At 41.2% G+C, this 26,749-nt stretch overlaps 1 protein-coding gene across 6 annotated transcripts in view; it reads left to right on the forward strand.

Annotated features, from left to right (window-relative positions):
• LAMA4 (laminin subunit alpha 4) overlaps positions 1–26,749 on the forward strand; it is a 150,444-nt gene that overhangs the window by 88,086 nt on the left and 35,609 nt on the right. For all 6 annotated transcript variants that reach the window (XM_070073690.1, XM_070073692.1, XM_070073687.1 and 3 more), the window contains 7 exons: positions 5,674–5,790; positions 7,561–7,709; positions 11,175–11,316; positions 11,918–12,014; positions 16,943–17,059; positions 19,606–19,785; positions 22,986–23,125. In XM_070073690.1, coding sequence (XP_069929791.1) covers positions 5,674–5,790; positions 7,561–7,709; positions 11,175–11,316; positions 11,918–12,014; positions 16,943–17,059; positions 19,606–19,785; positions 22,986–23,125 — 942 coding nt within the window. The remainder of the gene's footprint in view (positions 1–5,673; positions 5,791–7,560; positions 7,710–11,174; positions 11,317–11,917; positions 12,015–16,942; positions 17,060–19,605; positions 19,786–22,985; positions 23,126–26,749) is intronic.

A 26,749-nucleotide genomic window follows, 5' to 3' on the forward strand; every position in this document is an offset into this window, starting at 1 on the left:
GTAAGCCAAGTGTCTCCCTCAGCAGAATTCCTCCCCTACTGAAGGCCAATCATTCTTACATTGCCACAGTATCATACTCTTTATTTTTTAGAAAGCTTTTATTTAATAAATATAAATTTCATAGGTACAGCTTTTGGAATATAGCAGTTCTTCTCCCAATGCTCGCCCTCCTACCCCCAAACCATCCCACCTCCTACTCCCTCTCTCATACCATTCTTCATTAAGATTCATTCTTAATTATCTTTTTTTTTTTTTTGGACAGGCAGAGTGGACAGTGAGAGAGAGAGACAGAGAGAAAGGTCTTCCTTTGCCGTTGGTTCACCCTCCAATGGCGCACTGCGCTGATCCAAAGGCAGGAGCCAGGTACTTCTCCTGGTCTCCCATGGGGTGCAGGGCCCAAGCACTTGGGCCATCCTCCACTGCACTCCCTGGCCACAGCTGAGAGCTGGCCTGGAAGAGGGGCAACCGGGACAGAATCTGGCACCCTGACTGGGACTAGAACCCAGTGTGCCAGCGCCACTAGGCGGAGGATTAGCCTATTGAGCCGCAGCACCGGCCTCTTAATTATCTTTATATACAGAAGATCAACTATCTACTAAATAAAGATTTCAACAATTTGCACCCACACAGACACACAAAGTATAAAGTACTGTTTGAAGACTAATTTTACCGTTAATCCTCATAGTACAACTCATTCAGGACAGAGGTCCTAAATAGGGAGCAAGTGTAGTGACTCCTGTTGTTAATTTAACAATTGACACCCTTATTTATGACAGCAGTGATCACCCGAGGCTCTTGTCATGAGCTGCCAAGGCTATGGAAGCCTCTTGAGTCCACAGACTCCATCAGTATTTAGAGCCATAAGCAAAGTGGAAGTTTTCTCCCCTCTTCAGAGAAAAGTACATCCTTCTTTGATGGCTCCTTCTTTCCACTGGGATCTCATTCACAGAGATCCTTTGTAGTATCATACTCTTTTGAAACTTCAGTTTAAAGTACGGAACACACAGTTGTTGATACATATCAAGTTCATAGCCAAGGTCGGATAGTCCATCTTAACCCCAAGCTCAGAGTCATGACTACCAGGAAGAGTCTCTCCTTCTTTTACTGGGACAGCCATCAGCTGGACCTCTGGAATGACCATCTGGCTTCATCACCCTCATCCCCTCATCATATGTTCTGTGTTCCCAACTATAAGGGATTACTAATTCCTGAATAATAAACTGTGCATCCTATGTGTGTATGCTAAGCATTTACTTAACTGTAAGCAACCAAAGGGCAGCACTCAAGCCCTGCACAAATTATATTTTCCTAGCACCTAACATAATGCCTTATGTTTGTTACACTTGATGATGAACAGATGCAAAGACAAAAGCAAAGAGAACCCTCAAGTTCCATGGAAGTGATTGTGTATGTTGGATATTCTTGGTTATATTATTTTTATATTAACTTGGACCTCTGAATTATGAAGCACTACTGTAGGCATTCTTTTGTGTACTTTTGCATATTTCCATGTCATGGAGCTTGAGATTCTTCAAAGAAATTTCAAATCCAACCCTTCCTTTCCAGGGGTAGGGAAAACTGTTTTCTGAAAAGGGCCATTTGGATATTTATAAGATTATTTGCAGGTCACACAAAATTGCCAACTTAAAAATTAGCCTGCTGTAGATGTGTTGAATTTCAAGTCCTACCTGCAGTTGCCTTGGCAGGGCCAGACCAAATGATTATGCAAGCCTTATATTGCCTGTGGGCTGGACAAATCCCACTCCTAGAAGTAGTAGTTTTTTCTACAACAAAGTGGTTTTGAGTGGATCTGACTTTATTGCAGTTTAACTCTGTTTAGAAAGAAAACTTGAGGGCTTCAATTTCATGTTTCACCACTAGACCTACAGCATGGGTTAGAAAAGAATAACACCCACATTTCAGTCTTTTTTTTATTTTTATTTTTTTATTTTTTGAGAGGCAGAGTGGACAGTGAGAGAGAGAGACAGAGAGAAAGGGCTTCCTTTTGCCGTTGGTTCACCCTCCAATGGCCACCGCGGCCAGCGCACTGCGGCTGGCGCATCGCACTTATCCAAAGCCAGGAGCCAGGTGCTTCTCCTGGTCTCCCATGGGGTGCAGGGCCCAAGCCTTGGGCCATCCTCCACTGCACTCCCGGAGCATAGCAGAGAGCTGGCCTGGAAGAGGGGCAACCGGGACAGAATCTGGCGCCCCGACCAGGACTAGAACCCGGTGTGCTGGCGCCACAGGCGGAGGATTAGCCTATTGAGCCGCGGCATTGGTCCACATTTCAGTCTTAATGCATAACCCAAATTATACACAAAGATTAAGCATTTAATCACTTCTCAACCTTTTGGCTAAGATCAAGTGATGTTCAAACAGTAGCTACACAATTAATAATTACATTATTTATTTTGTCATCTTACTCCTAATTCCAAAGAGTAATGTAATGATAAAAATATTTATCAGATGAATATATTTATTTTAAAAGCATATAAAATACTCTTTTAAAAGATCTAGTTATTTATTTCGAAAGGCAGATACAGAGAAAGAGAGATCTTCCATCTACTGGTTCACTCCCCAGATGGCCACAACGGCCAGGGCTGGGTCAGGCCAAAGCCGGGAGCCAGGAGTTTCTTCCAGGTCTCCTACATGAATGCAGGGGCCCAAGGATTTGGGCCATCTTCTGCTGATTTTCCAGGTACATTATCAGGGAACTGGATGGGAAGTGAAGCATCTGGAACTCAAACCAGCATCCAAATGAGATGCTGGTGCTGCAGGCAGCAGTTTAACCTGCTAGGACACAACACTGGCCCCTTAAACATCCTCCTGATGCAAGGACATTAAGCCTAATATATTGAAACTTTCTGGGGCCAATTATTCTTTTCTACACAAAGACAGGTGGTTATACAGCTCTATAGAAAAGCAATAGTATAAAGTATTTGTATTTTTTTAATGAAATCTTTTTATTTATTTTGTGACAAACTTTCTTGTCTTTTTTTTTTTTTTTTTTTTTTTTGACAGGCAGAGTGGACAGTGAGAGAGAGAGACAGAGAAAGGTCTTCCTTTGCCATTGGTTCACCCTCCAGTGGCCGCCGCGGCCGGCGCGCTGCAGCCGGCGCACCACGCTGATCTGATGGCAGGAGTCAGGTACTTCTCCTGGTCTCCCATGGGGTGCAGGGCCCAAGTACTTGGGCCATCCTCCACTGCACTCCCTGGCCACAGCAGAGAGCTGGCCTGGAAGAGGGGCGACCGGGACAGAAGCCGGCGCCCCGACCGGGACTAGAACCCGGTGTGCTGACGCCACAAGGCGGGGGATTAGCCTAGTGAGCCGCGGCACTGGCCTCTTGTCTTTTTTTTTTTTTTTTTTTTAAGATTTATTTGAAAGTCAGACTTACAGTGAGAGAAGGAGAGGCAGAGAGAGAGAGAGGTCTTTCATTCATCTGCTGGTTCACTCCCCAAATGGCCACAATGGCTGGAGCTACACCAGTCCAAAGCCAGGAGCCAGGAGTTTCCTCCAGGTCTCCTACATGGGTGCAGGGGCCCAAGGACTTGGGCCATCTTCTACTGCTTTCCCAGGCCATAGCAGAGAGCTGGATCGGAAGTGGAACAGCTGGGACTTGAACCAATGCCCATATGGGATGCCAGCACTGCAGGTGGCAGCTTTTGCCTGCTACACCACGGCACTCCAAGTATGTGTCTTAAAGCAAGCAAAGGGAAGGAGGTTAAAAAAAAAAAAAAAAAAGGTTACCATGATTTAACTCTCCAGGGCTGTTTCCCTTCTACAGAGTCTGAGTAATGTCCTCCTCTGTAAGCTCTTGTATTTGGGTAGCTGTAAAAGAACACTGCACATACTCTGCCTGCAGTCGGAGCCCAGCTTCAAAGCTGCGTGCTAACAGCTCTGCATGGCAAGTTTATCTGTAGTAGTTGGGAAATTAATTGCTTCAATTTAGTTTCCCCCACTTACCATATACAGCTCTAGACAGAAATAAATACAATTAGCTTTAAAACACATCAAGATATTCCAACAGAAAGATGGACAGATTGGATAAAAGAAAGTTTTAAAAGCTAACAATTATGAAAATGATATGATGAGCACTATTTCAGTATGTTTCAAAATTCCTTTTGCATATGCAAAAAACATAAAAAGTTTTCTTACCCTAAAAATCTTAGAAACAGTCTTGAGAATGCAGAGTTTTGGCTATGAGAATCCTAAGCAGTGCTTTTTAAAGAGTATTTTATCTGGGCTGGTGTTGTGGCGCATCAGATAGAGCTGCTTCTGTGAGGCCAGCATCCCATACGAGCACTGGCTCCAGTCTCGGCTGCTCCACTTCTGATCCAGCTCCCTGCTTTTGTGCCTGACAAAGGAGCAGAAAATGGTCCAAGTACTTGGGCCCCTGTACTCCTGTACCTCTGTGGGAGATTTGGGTGAAGTTCCAGGCTTCTGGCTTTGGCCTGGCCTAGCCCTGGCCGTTGTGGCCATCTGGGGAATGAAACAGCAGATGGAATATCTCTCTGTCTGTGTCTCTCTGTCTCTGTCTCTCTCCTCTCTCTCTCTCTCTCTCTCTGCAACTCTGTCTTTCAAATAAAGAAAATATTTTTTTTAAAAAGTGGATATTCAAATGCCATTCTTTTCTGTCTGCAGCCTGTGGCAATGTGTTTGGAGAAGATGGGTTCCATTTTTACTTTCCATTGAATCAGGAAGATTGCAGGGAGTGAAAAAGGACACTAAGATGAACTTGGAATGTTTTAAAGTACTTCCTCCTACATCTAGACTTCCGTAATTATTTCTATGAAATCACAGGTTTTACTGTAACATATATCTAAACTCTATCTTGAATTACTGTTTCTAAAGGAATTTGAACTCATTTTTTACTCACATTGTGAAATGAGTCTTTGACTTTTCCCCCTAAAATTTCATTCTGCATCACTTTCAAATTCTGGACTCATTTGAAGCCCTACAATATTTCTTCAGCAGCACAATATCCCTGCCTCTAGACCTAACGTGAAGGTAGAAATTGGGGCATTCATCAAAAAGTGTATGAACACTTCAGAAAGTCAGAGCTTCTGACATAAAGAGCTCAGAGTAGTATGAAACAAGATCTCAATTTTAATTCCTAAAAGGACAGTAAGATTATTTTGTGTATAGTTTGTTCTTGTCCAAGTGATCCCAAAGTTCGCACATGATAAATGCTCTTTAATTAATGTATTCCCACTTACTGCAAATATAGAGCCCAGGTTCAATCCTGTCTCCATAGACTCTCTATACATTACTGGGGAAAGGGTCAAATGCCCTCTCTAAAGTGCTACCTATCATCACCATGTTCCTGAAGTTGTATTTATGAAACAAGTGATGCTTGTATACCTTAAATAAAAGGTTTCTGGGAGAAAAAAAATAGAGTGCTGCCTTTGAGACACTGATGTTAATAAAAAACAACCATAATAAGATAACAATCATAAGTGCTTCAGATCTCCTATGGTGCTTGCATTTGTAATCTCCACATTTAATGAGAAGACCATGCATCGGGCAGGTGGTGCTCTCCAAGGGTACACAGCAATTAAGTGATGGGACTGCCATAGGAACTCAAAGACAGCAAGTTGACATTTACCACTCTCCCTGCTGCTTCCTCTGAAGACGCTTTCTCTTCCTCTTCCTCTGGCTCTTCCTTCCTGCAGAAACAGCATGAGAAAGTGCGGGAACAAGTGGAGGTGGTGAACACGTCTCTCAGTGCATCTGTGGACTCTCTGAGGACGCCTCGTCTGACTCTTTTGGAGCTCGATGATATAATAAAGGTAGGACACATATGACTCGCTTGGGTTTGTATTTATAGCAGGTTTGAACAGCTGCTCAGTGTCACAAAAGAAAGAAGCTAACAGACATCATGAAAATAAGATCAGGGGACTGTATTTTTCAGCTTCTTGCACCGCACGGTGGCTCATAGCTGCATATGGCTGCTTACAATTAGAGAAGGTTAACATTTTCATTCTTCAGTTGCATTAGCCACACTCCAAGTCCTCAGTAGCCACATATGGTGCAGGGCTACTGTGGTCAACAGCACAGACAACACTGCAGAAAGTTCCATTGAAAGTGCTGATCTGGAGCCATATCTATCCTACTCACTCCTTACATGTAATGTTGTGTGTTTAATAAAGCTGGCATGCAAAATCCACACATGTCCAAGTAAAAGCTTTCCAGTAAAATGCAGTGACCCAAACTGCTCATGAAATTACTCAACCCATTTTTATTTCCTCTAAAAGGACACCGTTTAAGGTCATCTGATCGCCACCTCATTCTTTAACTGTTTCAGCAGCAAGCTGCCTTTTTTCCTCTCCACTGGAACTTCCATTGTTGTCCTTGGTGATGCTAAAAGCCTTTTGGCTGAGCTCACCAATCCCTGTCCCCCAGCTCCTGAGCTTCTCTTTCCAAGTGTTTCCTTCAGCCTCCGTCTGTTAGTCCACCTGTTGCCACACTCAGATCTTGTCATCAATGGCTGCCTCCTCCATAGCCCAGCTCCCAGCATTTCCCTCCCCAAGCACCAACTCCCATCTCACTCACACTGGAATGCCCACTTCAGCAGTCTGGCCACATCAAGACCTCTTCCACCTCATGTATTTTACCCCGCTCACAGCTTCTCTTCCCTCCTTAAGCCATGGAAGTTATCAGTATAATAATTCTTTGAAAATATCCTTCAACTTCCATACCCACCTGTTCCTTGTGCCCACCTGAGGATTCTCTCCCTCTCTGCCCACAAGCACAAGTATCCTCAGCATCACGGCTGTACCCAAGATGTGAAACACAGCTGATGGGAAGCCTGCCTCTCCTGCCATCATTTCTAGATGGTGGCTTTGCTCATGCTTCCCTGCAAGATTAGAAACGAATGAGAGAACTTCCTTCAGCTTTCCTCCCCAAGAGATTTTGTTAGGAAGGGAATAGAAAAGTTGTACAGTAACAGGGACATGTGCGGATCACTGCGGGGGAGGGGGGACAGTGTTTCATTTTGGTTTTAGATCAGAAATGTCACAGCATGTCTGAATGTTAGGGAAGCTATCAGTAGATAAGAAGGCATGGAGGATGTGGGATGAACAAATAAATGTCTGTTTATAGTGTTTTAAACCTATGTGGACCTGGCCTGAAATTTACTGCTGCTCTCAGGGAAAAATATTTTTAAGTTCTTCTAAATTCAATTTATTTAATTCTTTTTAAAGAATATTTATTTATGTATGTATATATTTTTGAAAATCAGAGTTACAGGAAAAGAGGGAGAAGCATAGAGAGAGAGAGAGAATTTTCCATCCTCTGGTTCACTCCCCAGGTGGTCATTGTGGTCAGGCCAGGAACCAGGAGCTTCATCTTGGTCTCCTGCTGGGTGGCAGGGGCCCAAGCACTTGGGACATCCTCTGCTGCTTTTCCCAGGCCATTAGCAGGGATCTGGGTCAGAAATGGAGCAGCCAGGACTCAAACCTCAAATCAGTGCCCATATGCAAAGCCTACATCACAGGCAGCAGCTTTACCCGTTATACTACAATGCTGCCCCCTTTAATTCTTTAAATATTTTTCCTTAGAATGCATCAGGGATTTATGCAGAAATAGATGGAGCCAAAACCGAGCTACAAAGAAAACTATCCAACCTAAGTAACCTCAGTTATGACTTAGTGCAAGAAGCTATTGATCATGCCCGGAACCTGCAACAAGAAGCTGATGAGTTGAGCAGGTAATATAACAATGCTCAAAATGCAAATGTCTGCATGGGCTGAATAAGACATTGTATGTAATTCGATTCCCCTCTCCAGAGTTTCTGAAATAAAGGATTAGCACTTTGGTTATGACTTATTTGTTTATGTTTTGATTTGGTTGTTGGTTGCTTCCTGTAAGAGTCAATCATTGTTTATTGCAATTGTTTGGAGAGGATAGTTTTCAATTAAAAAAAAAATCTAAGATTAGAGGGGTCTGTGTTCTAGCTGGAAAGGGAAGCTCTATTTCACAGTTATTAATAGGGTGACCTAAGGCAATTTGGTTTGGAGCACAATTGCTGCCTAAAATATTGTATAAATCAGATACTCTTATAAGGTTTAATTGTATCACCACCTATTTATTCCACAGATAGCATTAGCTTTCTGCACCCAGGTTTCTTAAGGGAAGCTTAATGATTGGGAGTAATACAGTTGACTTCTGATAAATACTCCAGTCATTCCACAGTGCCCAGCAGGAACTATTTGATTTCAACACCTGTTAAGAGAAAATCAATTGACAATTTTCCTCGCAGCATCTGGAGGAGTCATGCACCCTTTGGTCACTCAATTAATGTTAATTGAAATGTACTGAAAGATTGGAATTGAATCCATGACCCTGAAATAACAGGCAAATAATGAGATCATTGTAGAGACAGACTGCTGATTTGGCAGTTAGAAACAAGGACCAGTAAAGATCAAGAATAAAATAAGAACAAATCATCTCATCTACAAAGCATAAATTGCATTTCTATTCCTTATTACCAAAATGTTCAAACACCCTTCCAAATCTCCTGAGATGAGATGGAGGGGGAGATAACACATGAAAACTTGATGTGTGAGGTAGTGTTCTATTTAGTTCAGTGTCACACCCAGGAAATGTGCATTGATGGAGGCAGGACAATGGCACTTTGATGAAATGCTGAATTGGTAGAATATTGCTTTTGAGATCCCTCCTATGGCTCTTTATTTTTGCTTTTTCCATTTTTAATAACTATCCCCCCCCCCCGCCTTGATGGGGGTTCCAAAACAATCCTCTAAATGCTGCTCTGCGATAGACTGAGTTCTAGCCTGGTCTGTGGAGGTTTCTGTGTGCTTTACAGGACACATGATCAGGAATATCACCCGCCCTGAAGTCACCTGTGTGTCTAGAATACCTCTGGCTGAACATATTCATGGGCGCATTCAAATTGGTTTCCATTTTCCCTTCAAAATGTAAATATTCTTTAGCATCTCCCTGCTGAGCACAATCATTTGCATGTTGTGCTTACAGACAGACATAATTCATCTAGAAGTTTCCATTTCAAAAGCACATTTTTCTTGCTGTCAGACCTGTTTGGTGCCTGGTAACAAAAACAAGCAAATACAGGATTTTGTTTCAGGTCTTTGTTATATCTCAGTACTCTAGTTGGCAAAATTTAAAAACATTAAAAAATATTTGTAGTGATTTGTTTCCTTGTTCCCATTTTTTAGAATTTTTTCTTATCTAATTTTCCCTGATGTAATCACTATTATTATCCTCATTTTTTTCTTCCGGTTAAGAAAGGTGAAAATGAAAATATTTTTTGCGGACCCCCCACTGTGCATAATGGAAAAGTCAAGCCTATTGTAGAAGAGATGGAAGGTTAATGGACTTGGACAAAAGGGAGGAAAGTAGCTGAGGAAATACAGAGGAAGTTGCTCAGAGCCTAAGACAGTATACAGGGACTGGAAGGATGGAGGAGGCTGAGAAACAAGTAAGCAGACTCAATAGGTCGTGTACTTTGAAGAGAGCAGCCAGCCTGGCCTCTGCAGTGTCATGTGCTGGGTCACAGAGAACCTTCCAGATATGACTTATGGATAAAGCAATTCTAGCCTTCAGTGTTAGGGACTGAGATATAAATAAGGAACTGGTGGATTTAAGATTTAATAAAATAAAAACACAGGGTTTAGGATGAACTGCAGAAGTGGGGATAGAGTTTATATCACAGAAGATGTATTTGTTAATAAAAATTATCTGAACACTAGTACAAATTGAAATTCCAATTCAGGAAAGTGTTTAGGTATAAAATTAAGTCCTGATTTAAAAAAAAAAGATTTTTGTTTGTTTGTTTATTTGAAAGGCAGAGTGAAGAAGAAGACAGAGAAACAGAGAGAAAGATCCTCCATCTGCTGGCTCACTCTCCAAATGCCCACAGTAGTCAGAGCTGGACAAGTCCAAAGCCAAGATCCTGGGATTCCATCCAGGTGTCCAACAAAGGTGGCAAAGACCCAAGCACTTGGGCCATCATCCACTGCCTTCCTAGGCACAATAGCAGGAAGCTGGATTGGAAGCAGGGTAGCCAGGACTCAAATCAGCTCACCAGTATGGATGCAAGCAGCCCAAGCAGGGGTTTAGCCAACTGCAGCACCACAAGGCTTGCCTTTGAGCCCTGATGCTTACTGGATGCCAATTGTAGTAAACCAAGCATTCCACATATTTATCCCGGTTATATGGCACATCAGTCCTCATAGGCACATGCTATTAGCAGCCTCTGCATGTGAGAGTGCCCAGTTGCATGAGGGTTTTCAGGAAATGTTCAATGAACCTTATGCAGGCCAGAAAGGCAAAGTCAGAGACCCTGATGTGTAAGGACAGGGGTGAGGGAGGACTGAGCCAGGACAGTAGACTTCAGTGGTACAGCCAGGCCTCTAGAGTAAGACAGTCAGGAATAATGTGTGCCCAGCAAACCATGCACCCTTTCTCTGAACCTCAGCTTCTTTTATGGAGGGGGCATAATGAGGCTGATGTAGGTATGCAGTAGGTGGCAGTAACTACAAGTCCATTCCTCTGCCTGACCTCCACCATATAAACATTCTTGCTCATAGAGGCACAGAAGGCTGCTTTAAATCATTATTCCCTTTTCCTGTGGCTTCTGTTGATTCCTGCCATGGAGTCAACATGGGGTGGAGTCTTGGGGTAGGCAAAGGCAGAGGAATGCAGAGATGTGTCCCTAGGACAGGCAGCACAGGAAAACCTTGCCAATCCAGGTGACCTTGAATAACAGGCACGAAGTATCTCTGATCCAGGAAGTATTTAAATCAAGCTCTGAGATGGGTATTTGGCCTAGTGGTTAAGATGTCCAGATCCCATAACTGAGTACCTGGGTTTGAGTCCTGGCTACAATCCTGATAATGTGCACCCTAGGAGGCAGCAGGTGATGGCTCAAGTAGTTGGGTCCCTGCCACCTATGTAAGAGACCTGGATTAAATTCTCAGCTACTGGCTCCAGCCCCAGTCCAACCCCAGCCATTATGGACATTTAGGGAGTTGACAAATGGATGGAAACAAGCTTCCTCCAATCCCATCTCTCTCTGTCTTTCTCTCTCTCCTCCCTCTCTTTCAAATTAAAAGAAAAATCAAGCTGTAAAAATGCCCCATTTCCCAAGGAGGTAAAATGGAAAAATAAAGGCAAGTTTGTTTATTAACAGGAATTTGCACAGTTCAGATATGAATGGACTGGTACAGAAAGCATTGGATGCATCAAATGTCTATGAAAACATTGCTAATTATGTTAGTGAAGCCAATGAAACGGCAGAATTGGCTTTGAACATCACTGATCGAATTTATGATGTAAGTACCTCCTTGTTTTAAAGTTCATTCATATCTGCATGCTGCCTCTTCCCACTTGATGACTTTTCTGTTTTTTATATCATCTCTTGACTTTCCAGTGTAAAATTCAAATGGCGAAAATAGCAGAAAGGACAGGGGAACTAAGAAAGATCATTTTACTAATGCTGTGAAGCTTTCCTGTTTGCAAGGTCTTCATGATATGCTGGGCTCAAGTCAGAAATGCCAGTTCCTTTGACAGATTTTTAAGCCAAAGTCCCTGGAGAAAACAGATTTAAAACTAGATCCTGCTGCTAAGGAAGATGCTTCATGCATGCATTCAGATTTTGTCAACCAAGAATGATTTACTGAGTGCCACTTCTGGGGGGCCTTAGCAAGGCAACTGTTTCAGGTTCACTGAATTTTCCTGAACTAACATTTATCTTGAAAATACCAAGGGCGTTCTTTTCATAGGTTCACATTTGACCTTGGTTTTGAACTATAAAAATGAAGTTGTATGAATTTTGCTTTGCATTTAGCAGATAAACTGTGCATTTAAATCCTAAAGCCATACAAAACTGATTTCTTCTGTCATTCTTTTGCTTTCTACCCAATTCCTTTGCAGGCTGTGAATGGGATTGATACTCAAATAATTTACCATAAAGATGAAAGTGATAACCTTCTCAGTCAAGCCAGAGAACTACAAGCAAGAGCAGATTCAAGTAAATATTTTCACTTTCCTAACTTCCTTCTGATTTATAGCTGTTTCTCTCCTTTCATACATACAGACAGAGATTTTTAAATTCCGGGGTGAAAGAAGAAACAATATTACAACTGAACGGTACATCAGAATTTCCTTCTCAGGACCAAGTAATAAAATAGCAAAGACTTAATCTTTTAAGATAAATTGTGATTACAAATTTAACTTCCCATGTAATACAATTATGTGGAAACATAATTATCCAACATATGATGGATATGCTTGCTAATAAAATGGGCTAATTAGTAGAAACATACCATAAATACCAATTTTCAAGGACACATGCCATAACATGCACTTAACATTAAAACTACATGGCACATAATTTAATCTTGAACAATTCAGAAGGCCCTCTACAATTTAGGTTAGGAAATCACTGTAAAAATCGCTTAGGATAACAGGAGACTGCAATACTATCTGTTATGTGCACTTCGTTGTATTTTGTGGTCTCCAACCAACTGCATTTAGAACAAACCTCATAACTACATGGAAAGAATCACTTCCAAATGCCAGTGCTTTTATCTGCTAAGGCATGCACATCTGAGAGTAGAAGGAAGGAAAACTAAAAGTGGACTTTAGTCCATTTTAAATCCCCTGTGTTTCTTTTAAACACATTTCAGTGGACTAAGAATGTCAGCAAACATTACTGAGCTCATTCCTAAGAATACTGGAGCAATGACTAATGAGGTTGGAAATTCATTATCTGGCTAATTTCTAACTAAAAATTAAAAACAAAAGCCAAGTTTGAAACTGAACACTTCTCTTCATTTTATCAAAGCAATTAATCTCAATCCAACCATGCATTTTTGTCTGTTCTTTGGCAAAGAGCCGCTACATGGAGAAAATAAAAGCACTTTGTTCATATATGAAATATTTAATTACCACAAAGCAGCTGTTATTTTATGTTTTCTAGATAAATAAAGGCAATAAAAATGCTTAGTTTCTCTACTCTAATTAATTTATTATATAAATCTAGTCCTGAACATACTTTTTGGAAAATAATTAGCAGTAAAGAATTAGAATATTAGCAGTAAAGTATGTTTAAATAAACACTGCCATATGCACATATGGCATTCATTTCTTGTGTTGAAGACCAAAATATATGAGTCTTCATAAGGCAGTGACTTAAATATTTTATTTTCCTTGAAGATTTGTCATGTATTTTCTCAGTCCTGTCAGCATTGAGTTATGGAACCTCATGAAAGCAACTTTTCTATTCTGAGAATGACATATATTCAAAGTTCCATATTTTATGACCAATAAATCTCTTTCATTAGCCTTTTTGAATATTTTGCAGACCTGGTCACCTATTTCAGAGCCTTTTTTTTTTTGTTAGATCTCTTCCTGTATTTGTTTACAAAAGGCACAATGGAGAGCTGAGACTATGTGGCTCAGAACTTTATAGGACTGTGGCCAGTTGATAATACAGGTTTGTGGTAAATGTTCAGGTTTTCGGCTCGAACCATTATCATCTACTGAGTTACATTGTAATTTCAGATTATTGTTCCTTCATTCTCAAAAGACTTTCAATGATCCATAATCTTTATTTCCCAGCACTCCTGCCTTTCATTATTAATGTTGAATAATTAACAATCCATAATAAACTCAGGAAGCTGCTATTTAAGAGGATCTTCTTCTGAATTAATTTGTAAAATTAAAACTGCTTAGATAAGACAATAAACTCACTTTTTATGAAAAATTTCTTCTTAGAAACATCCAGTCCCAAATAAATTTTCTTTCTATTTTCATCAACAGCTCCAAATATATTTAGAGAGTTAAATATATTCTTTCTCAGCGTATTAGGCTATACTTTTGCATTCACAAGACCCAAAAGGAAGAACTGAAAAATTTTTTATATCACAATATTTGTAAATTGAAACTAAAAAGAGAGAATATGCAATAGAACACTAGAACTGAAAAGTATGTTTAGTCCACTTTGAATTCTGAGAAATTCTCTGCACTACCCAGAGGAAATAAAATCTTTACTTAATGTACACTAAACTGATCTTCTGTTAAAAAAAAAAAAAAAAGAAAAGAAACTATCAATTCCCAACTTGACTCTCACTGGGATTAAACATGACAATAGGTCTGATCTGATTTCATCATCATTTAAAAAAAAAATCATCTATTATTTTTCACTTTATGTTTCTGTGTGGGAACAAACTGTTGAAATCCTTACTTAAGGTATACTAAGCTGATCTTCTGTATACTAAGATAATCGAAAATGAATCTTGATGTGAATGGAAGGGGAGAGGGAGTGGGAAAGGGGAGGGTGGTGGGTGGGAGGGACGGTATGGGGGGGAAAGCCATTGTAACCCATGAGACGTACTTTGGAAATTTATATTCATTAAATAAAAGATAAAAAAAAAAAAAAAAAAAAAAGAAGAGGTCATACTCGGTTACAGTGTACTTGGTGACTGTATCAACTAAACACTACCTATTTTACATCCATGCTACCCATGTATGGGAGGGGAAAATAATCTCTAAATGATAAACCAAGCACAAGACTACATGGTGGAAAAGAGGAAGTGGGACATAGGAGTGTATTGTTCACAACCTATTGGAAAGCAAGTCAAGAGCATGATAAGAGATTAGGAAGCTGTGCTGCTCTTTGTCTAGAAGCACAAATGTGCACCTGTTCATACAACCCAAGAGGGCAGACAAGGTCAGATAGCCCATCATTTTTTTAAAAAAATTATTTATTTATCTGAAAGGCAGAGTTACAGAGAGAGGGAGAGATAGAGAGAGAAAGATCTTCAGTTACTCTCTAAAAATGAAGAGTCAATCTTAAGTTCACTCTCCAAATGGCTGCAACACAGGCCCAAAGCCAGGAGCCAGGAGCTCCTTCCAGGTCTCCCACGTGGGTGGCAGAGGCCCAAGCATCTGGGCCATCTTCTGCTGCCTTTTCCAGGCCTTAGCAGAGAGCCGAATTGGAAGTGGAGAAGCCAGGATTCAAACCAGATGCCAGACTGCAGGCAGCTTAACCTGCTGCACCATAGTGCCAGACCCCAGATAATCCAGCTTCACCCTCAGTTCTAACTGACAGGAGTTCACAGATTTCCAGATGTTTTGCAGGTAAACAAAACACAAAAAGAAATAAAGAAAAGTTAGTTGCTTCTTTAGATCATGGCATATGACACTGTGACATTTTGGGATTCACTCAAAGATAACCCCAGTTTAGGGACTGTGCCATAAACACACTTCAACAATATTTTGTAAGAAAAAGACTATCCAAACTGACATGCAAAGAATAGAAAATCTGCTAGAACTGTACATACATATAAGTACAGATAAGATATATCATAAATTCAATTAATTAAACCCTTCCCACAAAGAAATCTCAACATCCCAGTGATTTCTTTTAAACATTAAAAGGAGAAACAACATCACTTTTATATAAAATTCTACAGAAAATAGAAAAAAAGGTGATATTCTCCAACTTAGTCTGTGAAGCCAGCAAAACTTAAATAAGGACATATAAAAAAGTGCAAGTATTAGTCAATTTCTCTTACAAACAAAGGTGCAAAAAATCTTGAAGTATTAGCAAATCAGAAGCTGGCATTTGGTCTAGCGGTTAAGACACCCACGGCCCATCTCAGAGTGCCTGGGTTCCAGGACAAGCTCTGGCTCTCAATTCCAGCTTCCTGCCAATAAAAACCTTAGGAAGATAGCAGGTGATGGCTTAAGTAGTTGGGTACCTGCCACCCACATGGGAGACCTGGATTGAGTTCCTGGCTCCTGACTTCAGCCCCAGCCAAGCCTCAGACCAATGTTGTTGGCTTTTGCAGAGTAAACCGTTGGATAGGCTCTATCGCTCGCTCGCTTTCTCTCACTCTCTCTCACTCTCTCTCTCTCTCTCTTTCTCTCTCTTTAACTCTGCTTTTCAAATAAATGAATCCTTAAAAATTACATCATTTGCAATAGCAGCAAAAACCTAGAAATAAATTTGATGAAGGAAGCTAAGATCTCTATTCATAAAACTGCCATACAGTATTGAAAATATTAAATAAGGTCTAAATAAGAATTTAGAACTAATGAAGAATAAATACATACTGTAATCATTGAGAAGACTCAAATTTATAAAAAAAAGATAATTCTCTCAAATTTATAGATCCAATATGCCGCCAATTAAAATACCATAAATCTGTATTTGCGTGTGTGTATGTGTGTGTGCAGAATGATTCTGGAATTTCTATAGAAATAGGAGGGAAATAGTCAAAATAAGCTTGTAGAGTAGAAACAAAGCTAGAAGATATAAACTACAAGGTATAAAAATTTAATTATAACTGTCCAAAAAAAGAAACGATACAAAAATTTCAGAACTGTATCATGTCTTTGAATAAAGTTTAAAAACAGGAACTATTAACAAACTGATATAGAATTCAGAATAGTGGACATCATAGGGTAATGAAAGGGACCCCAGGGAGTTTCCCAGGTGCTCATAGCATTCAATTTTATGATCTTGGTGGATGCTAGTTCTATTTGATGTTCACTCTGTGAAAATCATCAAGCCATGTATTTATGACATGTACCCTTTCCTAGATGTAAGCTATCAATTCAAATTTTATTAAAAATAAAAAAACAACTATTCTTACATAAATATCCAACCATCATCATATATATGGAAGATTTTCTCTTCTTTTCAGCTCCTTATCTGTTGTGTTGCTAGATATAATGAGTCACAGCAATGCTGTCATTTTCAAAGACCTGAGCTATTATGGCATACTGATCACCCCCAAGCAGTGTTCTAAGATACCTGCAATCTTGTACCTCTTGTTCTAAATGCCACTTTCAGGCTCCAGGGTACAAATCTGAATTTTGCTTATTGAAATGAAGACCTCTTCAAGGTGTCTTGGCTCCACTGGTACTTTTGTCTGCTTCTTCCCATAGGCAATGAGGAAGCAGTGGCTGACACCAGCAGGCGTGTGGGTGGAGCCTTGGCCAGGAAGAGTGCCCTTCGAAACAGGCTCAATGATGCCATCAAGAGACTGCAAGCAACAGAGAGAGGTAAGGGAGACCAAGAACCGACATTGCGCCTTGTCTGTTCACGGGACTGTACAACAAATCTTTGGGGAAGGAGTAGGTGACTCCTTACCTGCCAATCTTTATAATATTTTTCCAGTTACAAAAGAAACTAGAATTATCACTCAAAAATTATCCTAGAAAATAAGTGCTAAAACTGTAATCATACCACCTAGGGGAGACCTTTAAATTGGAGAGCATTTTCTCCCTGTGTGTGTGTGTGTGTGTGTGTGTGTGTGTGTGTTCGTGCAGTCATGCTATTTACACTGTTTAACAACCTGCTTTCTTGTGGATGTCCTTTCTCAATTACAATAGACCCTACTTTGTTATTGGATTTCTTGGTTTTTGGCCCTGACTATCAACATTTTCTGTCTGTTATATGTCAAGTCATTCTTATCATATAAGCAGGGAGACTAATGAGCCAATCGAGAAAAAAAGCCTAAACTGGAACTGGAGTGGTGTCTTGGAAAGATGTAAATGGAAGCAGATGTGCTTTCCACACACAGTGAAAGTTAAAACTCCACTTCTGGGTGTGAGTGTTTTACTGAGAGCAAACCCTAGCTTCAGCGCTGTGTCACACGGGAGCTCTGGCTAGCAGACTGGTCTGGGCAGCCGCTGGGAAGCCTCAGACCAGCATCATCAGAATGAGTGTTTACCGATGCTTACTGGGTGTGGGCTGTGCTGTGTTCAATGAGCCTTCTCTCTTGGTTGATAAGTGTCCCCATTGCCTTTGCACTGATAAGAACCCTGAGGGTTGTCAAGTGAGGGAACTTGCTCCAACAGGCACAGCTAGTAAGAAGCAGATTCAACAGTGAAACCAACATTCTTCAAAAACCAGAGCCTATGAGGTTGAATTAAATATTTTCTTACTACGATAATTCAAATTTACAACATCACCTATAAGTGATAGCAAATTATTTTAATTAGGGATGTAATCCCTAACCCTTGTAGAAAAATTAGAAAATGCAGGGTTCGGCATGGTGGCAAAGCCCCAATGTTGTGCCTGCAACACTGGCATCCCATATGGGCATCAATTCAAGTCCCAGCAGCTCCACTTCTGATCCAGCTCCCTGTTAATGTACCTGGGAAAGCAGTGAGAGATGGTCCAAGTGCTTGGGCCCCTGCGGCTATGAGAGAGACCCAGATGAAACTCCAGGCTCCTGGCTTCAGCCTGGCCCAACCTAGGCTGTTTTGGCCATTTGGGGAGTGAATGGAAGATCTCTCTGTCTCTCCCTCACCCCCGCCTTTCAAATAAATCTTTAAAAAAAAAAATAGAAAATACAGAAAAGGAAAACAGCAAAGAAAAATCTCCCATGATCCCATTGCCCAAACAAAATATTTTGTTGTAAACTTGTATTAGTTTTACTTTAAATATATAATTTTTTTATTTATTTGATAGATAGAGTTATAGACAGAGAGAGACAGGGAGAAAGGTCTTCCCTTCGCTGGTTCACTCCCCAAATGGCCACCATGGCCGGTGCTGCACCAATCCAAAACCAGAAGCCAGGTGCTTCTCCTGGTTTCTCATGCAGGTGCTGGGGCCCAAGCACTTGGGCCATCCTCCACTGCCCTCCCAGGCCACAGCAGAGAGCTGGACTGGAAGAGGAGCAGCCAGGACTAGAACCTGGCGCCCGTATGGGATGCCGGTGCAGCAGGCGGAGGATTAACCAAGTGAGTGCAGGCCTAAATATATAATTTTAACAAAAATGGGATTTCATCATTGTCACTGTTTTGAAACTTACCTTCTGATTCAAGAATACCTTTTCTTGTTGATTTTCTTCTGTACGATAGCATCATTTTTATAGCAAAAGTATTCTACAAGAATACCTTTTTCTTAAGATTTATTTTATTTATTTGAAAGACAGAGTTACAGAGAGAGGTAGAGACAGAGAGGATTTTCCATCTGCTGGTTCAATCTCCAAATGGCTGCAATGGTCGAAGTAATGCAGGCCAAAGCCAGGTACCCAAGATCACTCTGGGTCTCCCACATGAGTGCAGGAGCCCAAGGACTTGGGCTATCTTCCACTGCTTTCCCAGGAGCATTAGCAGGGAGCTGGATCAGAAGTGGAACAAGTGGGACTCAAACTGTTGCCCATATGGGATACCGGCACTGCAGGCTGGGGCTTTAACCCCCTGTGCCACAGCACCAGCCCCAAGAATACTCTTTTGTAAAAGAAAATATTTACAATGAGTTTCAGACCCAAGCATCTTATGAGTTAAAATCTCATAGACATTTTCTATGGCTTTCTCACCAGTACTCTGAGGAACTACTACTACTCTTCTTTTAAGTTTACTTCTTATTTGAAAATGTTTTAAGTGAGTCCCATTATTTAAAATCTTTCAGACTCACATACCAACACTGTTTACACCATTCTTGTGCACCTAACTTACACCATAGCTAATACTGAAAGATCTTGGCTTGAAAGCCCTGGGTTTGAGGTCTGTTTCACTGCCGTGATTAATGGATGTTGATGATCCCTGACCAATGTCTGTTCCTCTGCTGTGTGAACGGCCCTGTGTTCTGTGTGCAGGCGATACCCAGCAGCTCCTGGGTCAGTCCAGGCTGATCATCGCCGAGGCTAATAAGACCACAATGGAGGTCCAACAGGCCACCACCCCCATGGCTGGCAACCTATCCAACTGGTCACAGAATCTCCAAAACTTTGACTCTTCCGCTTACAACACTGCAGTGGATTCTGCTAGAGACGCAGGTATCACTTACAAGCTTCCCATTTTGCATTCCTGTGGAGGAATTGTCCATGAAACTCTATGTCCCTTTTATTAGGAGCCAGTTTTCTTCATCAGGTTTTGGATTAGAAAATTGTATAAGCTTGGAAAAAAAAAGGGAAAATGTGCCCAGCTCACCAATCTACGTACTTATATGGATATACATATTTTATATATATATATATATATTTATTTCACATAAATAAATACTAGGTAGATTGGTATAGAATCATACTTTTTCTATGTGAAATAATGATAGCAATTGTTTCTATCAGTTTAGCAATTGTTTTTCCCCTTTAGGGAAGAAGATTAATCAAATATTAAAGTAAGTAAACTTTTAAAAAACTCTGTTTAGTTGTTAGGAAAAAAAAGTTACTAAATGGCCTTGCTTTTATTAAACAGCATTGCTTTTCTCTTATCTGAGTAAAGCAGGTATCAAGAACTGAATACAATAAAGTATAGCTTTAGCTTTCCAATAAGAACAGTGGCCAACTTGAATATACCATTTTACAGCAATGAAAAGGAAGTGTTTTAATGTCTACCTTGTTTACTGGAATTAAAATTACACACTACTTGAAAATTTGCCTGTATCCATTCTTTTTTTTTTTTTTTTTTTTTGACAGGCAGAGTGGACAGTGAGAGAGAGAGACAGAGAGAAAGGTCTTCCTTTGCCATTGGTTCACCCTACAATGGCTGCCGCAGCCGGTGCGCTGCGGTTGGTGCACCGCACTGATCCAATGGCAGGAGCCAAGTACTTCTCCTGGTCTCCCATGGGGTGCAGGGCCCAAGGACTTGGGCCATCCTCCACTGCACTCCCTGGCCACAGCAGAGAGCTGGCCTGGAAGAGGGGCAACCGGGACAGAATCCGGCACCCCGACCGGGACTAGAACCCAGTGTGCCGGTGCCGCAAGGCGGAGGATTAGCCTAGTGAGCCGCGGCGCCGGCCCCTGTGTCCATTCTTAACATTTTTATTTCATCTCTTCATAACATCTTCCACTATCATGACAAATCATGATTAAAACACCTGGCTCTCCAGTGTGGTTTTATAGACCTTCGTTACCTGTATCTGAGTTAAGAAACAAGTTGATGAATCCATATATTATCTATCTGTCAGGAGAAATTTTACTCTAATTTACAAATATTTATTCCCATAACAGTAAAGTCGTTCTTTTGTATTCATGAATTTTTTTCATGAATTCTTTTCTGTAACTACTCACTTAATTACTTTCAAAATGGCATACATCCAGAACTACCTAGCACCTATGGAAATGGATTCTGGCTACAGTGTTTTCCTCAAATAGCATTTTGTGGTTCAAAACAAAGTAAATGAGAGAGTGACATGATATAGAAATTTAAAAAGACTGTAATATGATGGCTCCCTTTTTCTGAGAGAATCGGAACTGAGGGATGACCCTGTCTTATACATAAGCTACATTTCTGAAATCACAAGTAATGCTTTAAATATACTTCGTTACCCTTGTTTTTTTGTTGTTTTTTGTTGTTGTTGTTTTGTTTTTGACAGGCAGAATGGACAGTGAGAGAGAGAGAGACAGAGAGAAAGGTCTTCCTTTGCCATTGGTTCACCCTACAATGGCCACCGTGGCTGGCGCGCTGCGGCCGGCGCATCACGCTGATCCGATGGCAGGAGCCAGGTACTTATCCTGGTCTCCCATGGGGTGCAGAGCCCAAGTACTTGGGCCATCCTCCACTGCACTCTCTGGCCACAGCAGAGAGCTGGCCTGGAAGAGGGGCAACCGGGACAGAATCCGGCGCCCCGACCAGGACTAGAACCCGGTGTGCCGGCACCGCAAGGCGGAGGATTAGCCTAGTGAGCCGCGGCGCTGGCCCTACCCTTGATTTTTAAAGACTATTATAATATAAAATGGTCCTATAATCAATGATCCAAACAACAAGTATTTACTTCTGTTTTAATCAGTGCAACAAACTAGGAGTTGCCATTATTTCACTTTATTCTATTCCTTGAGCTGGAAAAAATATCTTGTTCCCAGTCAGAGAAAAGATGCTTTTCTGATCCTGCGTTGATGTAACCTCCTGAATCTGGATTCAGCTTGGCCCAGCAGCTAATGCTCAGTGATGGTGGTCCTATCTTTATGTAGCAGGATACCCCCAACATGTTCATTCTGTAGTCCACTGGTTCTCAAGCATACTGTTGGGCATCAGAATCACATGGAAGGCTTGTTAAACAGACTGCTACCCTCCACTCCCAGAATTTCCAACTCAGCAGATTTGAGATGAGCCAAAGAACCTGCTTTTCTAACAAGTTTCCTGGTAATACTGATGCTACTGGTTTAGGGACAAAACTCGCAGAGCCACTGTTCGGCTAATGAAGCTTCAGAAAAAGTTATACCATTCTCTATGCTTTGGGTTTCTCTCATCAACCTGTGTCTTTATTACTTAGGCTCTTTTCTATGCATACATTGCGAATTCAAAACAAACAAAAGAGACCTAAGAAATAGATCAATCGCACACCTGGGGAGTGAAGAGGTGCACAGCTGCATAGGCGAGGTTGAGGCCACCTTGTGCTTTGGCCTGGTCACTGCCTCTCTTGCTGTCTGCTTTGACCCTCCACACCCAGAGGTTGTTTTGTCCTCCAGCAGGAGGTCCAGAACTAAAATCTGAAAAAGTTCAGTAAGTTCTACTTGTAGCATCACTCCTGGCTAGGCCCGTAGACCATGGCTGCCCACCTACACCTTGGCACAGTGGCTACATGCCTGGATACTGCGGGATTTCCTCCGTCTGGCTCAGCCTCTACTGGGACAGCAGCAGCACCTGTGGGATTGTCCATGGGCGTCCTGAAAAATGACTTTGCTACCTCTTTTTGCGCAACGTTCTCTTGACTTGGTATATCAGTTATTGTTAGAAATGCAAGCAGAACCAGTACTACGTGGTTAAAGGGGCATCTGCATATTTGTCATGGATCCTGCCCTTGACTAATACTCAGTAATGAACATCACCACGTTCCAAGTGCAATTCATAAATCAAAATGTACTATACATGTCACAAAATAGAAATTGATTATGCTTTGGGCTTTACTTTGCACTTTGCAGGGTTAAAAATCATTCCTTATGGTTCTAGCAGAATTAACCGTGTCTTTGTTGTCTCTCCCTGAGATTTACTTACTATTGAGATGTTGACTCAAATGATTAATTTTCCTAAACTGCAGTGAGAAATCTGTCAGAGGTTGTCCCTCAGCTCCTGGATCAGCTTCGCACCGTGGAGCAGAAACGGCCTGCGAGCAATGTTTCCGCCAGCATTCAGAGAATTCGAGAACTCATTGCACAGACCAGAAGTGTTGCTAGCAAGGTGGGTAACGCACAAGGAGTCACCAGTCCCTCGGCGGCAGCGAGAACGTAAGCAAGAACACGAAGCCGAAACTCCTCAGGCAGGTCTCGGGGTAGAAAGGTCCTACTGAGTTATCCAACTTGGAAGTTCCCGGCCCCACTGATTCATTAGAAGATCCTGAGGAGTTTTGAAAAATGCATCAGTTCCTGGTCCCAGGCTCAAAGCAGTGTATCAGGACCTCTGCAGAAAGGTCTCCACACTTATACTGTTTTTCTGCTCCCAGGTTGTTCTAATGTGTAGCCAGGACTAAGAACCACCAAACTGGGGCCAGTGTTGTGGCACAGTGGTTTAAGCTACCGCCTGTGACACCAGCATCCTACATGAGTGCTGGTACTCCTGACTGTTCCACTTGTCATCCAGTTCCCTGCTAATGCACCTGGGAAAGCAGCGGAGGATGCCCTAAGTTCTTGGGCCCCTACACCCAAGTAGGAGACCAGGATGGAGTTCTAGGCTCCTGGCATTGGCCTGGCCCATCCCTGACTGTTGCAGCCATCTGGGGGAGTGAACTAGCATATGGAAGATATTTCTCTCTCTTCCTCTCTCTCTCTTTTTTACTCTCTCTTTCTCTCCCTCTTCCTCTTTCTCTCTCTCTTTCTCTTGCTCTCACTTTTGTTCTACCTTTCAAATAAATAAATACTGTCCTCAAAAATTAAAAAAAAAAACCACCAAATTAATTTAATCAACAAAGCTAATATGGAAAAGAAACCAAGTAACCCCCAAAATTATTTGGTGCATTATTATTATTAACAATATAACAGCTCTGTTAGTACAACTATCATGTGGAATAAGTTTCTACTACCTCTTTAAGAAATTCTCTGGTCAATACCGATTGTGTAAAACTCTCATTGAATGCTCTGCAGGCTTGACGGAGAATGCAGGGACCAGCCAAGCTGAATAAATTCAACAAAGACCTTGACCTAAAGACACTTACACAGGGGCAACCTAGCAGCACCATGGCTGGAGCCAGTATTGCTAGAAATGACAATCTTCACTATGGCAAAGTGGGGCTTGCTTTTAGACCTCTTTGTAATTTGTCCTCTATTGATTTATAGACCACCCTCATTTTTCACTGCCAAATTATATGGTTTGATTTTCTCAATTAAGAATTTCCCTGAACAGACTGTTGGCCCCAATTACTAAACAGAAAGAAGAGTAAAAAGAAAAAAAATCACTCTTTTTATAAGGAAGGAGATTATTCTTGATAAATACACCCAGTTTTTAAATGGCAATGATAAATAGTCCTATACCACAAATTGCTTATCTAGACAACCCAGCCAACATTTTCAATAAAGATTTATCTTAAAGGAACATCAAGAAATAGCTTTCTTGAAGCCAGGTTTCTGTAAGTACATTCTTGTAATGTCGTTTTTATAAAGTATAACTTGGAATCCTTAATCACATGAGCATATTTTTTGTAACTTTTGTCTTTTTATTTGTGAGGCAAAGAAACAAAGACACCGACAGACAGGAAGAGCTCCCGTCTTTGGCTCACTTCCCAAATGCCTGCAATGATTAGCAAGAGTAGGAAGTGGGAACTCAATCCAGGTCTCCCACATGGGTGGCAGGAACCCCGTTATTTGATCCATCACTGCTGTCTCCCAGGTCTGCATTGTTGGGAAGCTGAAATCAGTAGCTGGAGCCAAGCATCAAACTCAGGCACTTGCATGTATGCCACAGGCATAGCATCCCAACTGGCATCCTAACCACTTGGCCAAATGCCCACCCCTAAAACTATTTTCCAAAGGGAGTCTTGGCCCCACCTTTGGGACTCAGTTCCCCAAAACGAGATGCTTTCCATGTAGTCATACATCCTTCTCAGACTCTCAATCTTTACAAAAATACCTCACGACCACACTGTTTGATTGTTTATTAAGACATATTGGATCTTTACTCAACCAGAAACATAGGACAGCTGTATGCCAGGCAACATTGGCCAAATCAACATTAATTGAGTCTTTCAGAAAGATATGCACAAACAGCATGAGTATACAAAGTCACCCATTTCTGTATAAAAATTCATCCATGAATCCGGCCAGTGTGACATGTCAAGTTGGATCTCTTAGAAATGTGCTAAAATTGTGCTTTGCTGTGGTGCCTTTCTGATAATCACTAAAGAAACACCTTAGGGTTGAGTGTTTGCCACAGTGGTTAAGATGTTACTTGGGTTACCCACTCCTCATTTCAAAGTGCTTGGATTCAAATCGTAGCTCCACTTCTGATTCTAGCATCCTGCTAACTTACACCGTGAGAGGCAACAAATGATGACTCAAGTACTTGGGTCCTAGCAACCCACATGGTAGACCTAGTCTGACTTCCTGAGTCCCAGCCTGGCCCATCCATGACTGTTTCAGGCATCTGGGGGCATGAACCAGCAGATGGAAGACTTTCTCTCTCTCTCTCTCCCTCCATCTCCTTCCCTCCATGTCTTCTCTCTCACTCTCATTTTGGAAGTAAACCAAAAGGTGGAAGCTTTTTCTGTCTCTTCCTGCCTTTCAAATAAAATGAAAATAAATAAGTAAAAATTTTGAAAAACAAGCATCTAATGAACTGTCCGTTACAATTATTATAATCAAAGAGCTAAGCACTAGAAAGGACTTTGTAGTTACTGTCTTTCATTCTCACACAAATTTAAAAAGTTAAGTGACTTACTCATGGTTATATAGCTAATAAGTAGCAGAGCCAGGTTTCAAAACCTGATCTAAGACTATAAAAAACTGTGTCTACACCCCCATCCCAACTGCACAGATGTAGTAAAGGATGTGACTCTCAGCCTCACCCCCTTCCTGTTTGTATGAGCACCCTTGGGAACAAGTCCTTATATTAGTACCCAAGATTAGCTAGACACCCATACTTTAAAAAATCCATGGAAAATAGAATTAAAATTTTTTTCAAATCAATGCATAGTTTTTTTCATAAAACCTATTTTCTAGGAACTTTTTGAAAACCTCTCATACTTCATCCAATAGTTTTTATATAAATCTTATGGAGTTTTTTTTATTTTTATCTTTTATTTAAAAGACAGAGAGGCAGACAGAAACAGAGAGAGAGAGAGAGAGAGAGAGAGAGAGAGAGAGAGATCTTCTATCTGTTACTCCCCAAATGTCCACAACAGCCAAGGATGGACCAGGACAAAGCCAGGAGCCAGGAACTCAATTCATGTCTCCCATGTGGGTGACAGGGACCCAAGTCTTGAATAATCATCACCTGCTGCCTCCCAGGGTCTACATTAGCAGAGAGCTGGGATCAGAAGCAGAGACAGAACTTGAACCCAGGAAGTCTGATGTGTGATTCAGGCATCCCAAGTGGCATGTTAAATGCTGTTCCAAAAATTCAGTCCTGGATTTTGTGAGTTAACTGTTTGACCAAATATCCCTTCAAGTTGTTAAGTCCACTCAGTCCAAATGTATAGTGCATTGTAGATTTCATATTTTTCCTCATTCTTGCATCTAGTTTATCACCAATTTTGTTTTCATTTCAATTTAAATTGTTATATCATAGTCTTACTGAAATCCTTCCTCCAACAAGATGAGGATATAAATAAATGAAAGTGTGGGTGAAAATAGAGCTCAGAGGGCCCTGTCAGGA

This window comes from Oryctolagus cuniculus, chromosome 5 (genome assembly GCF_964237555.1).
Source record: "Oryctolagus cuniculus chromosome 5, mOryCun1.1, whole genome shotgun sequence".
In the NCBI taxonomy this organism is placed as follows: domain Eukaryota; kingdom Metazoa; phylum Chordata; class Mammalia; order Lagomorpha; family Leporidae; genus Oryctolagus; species Oryctolagus cuniculus.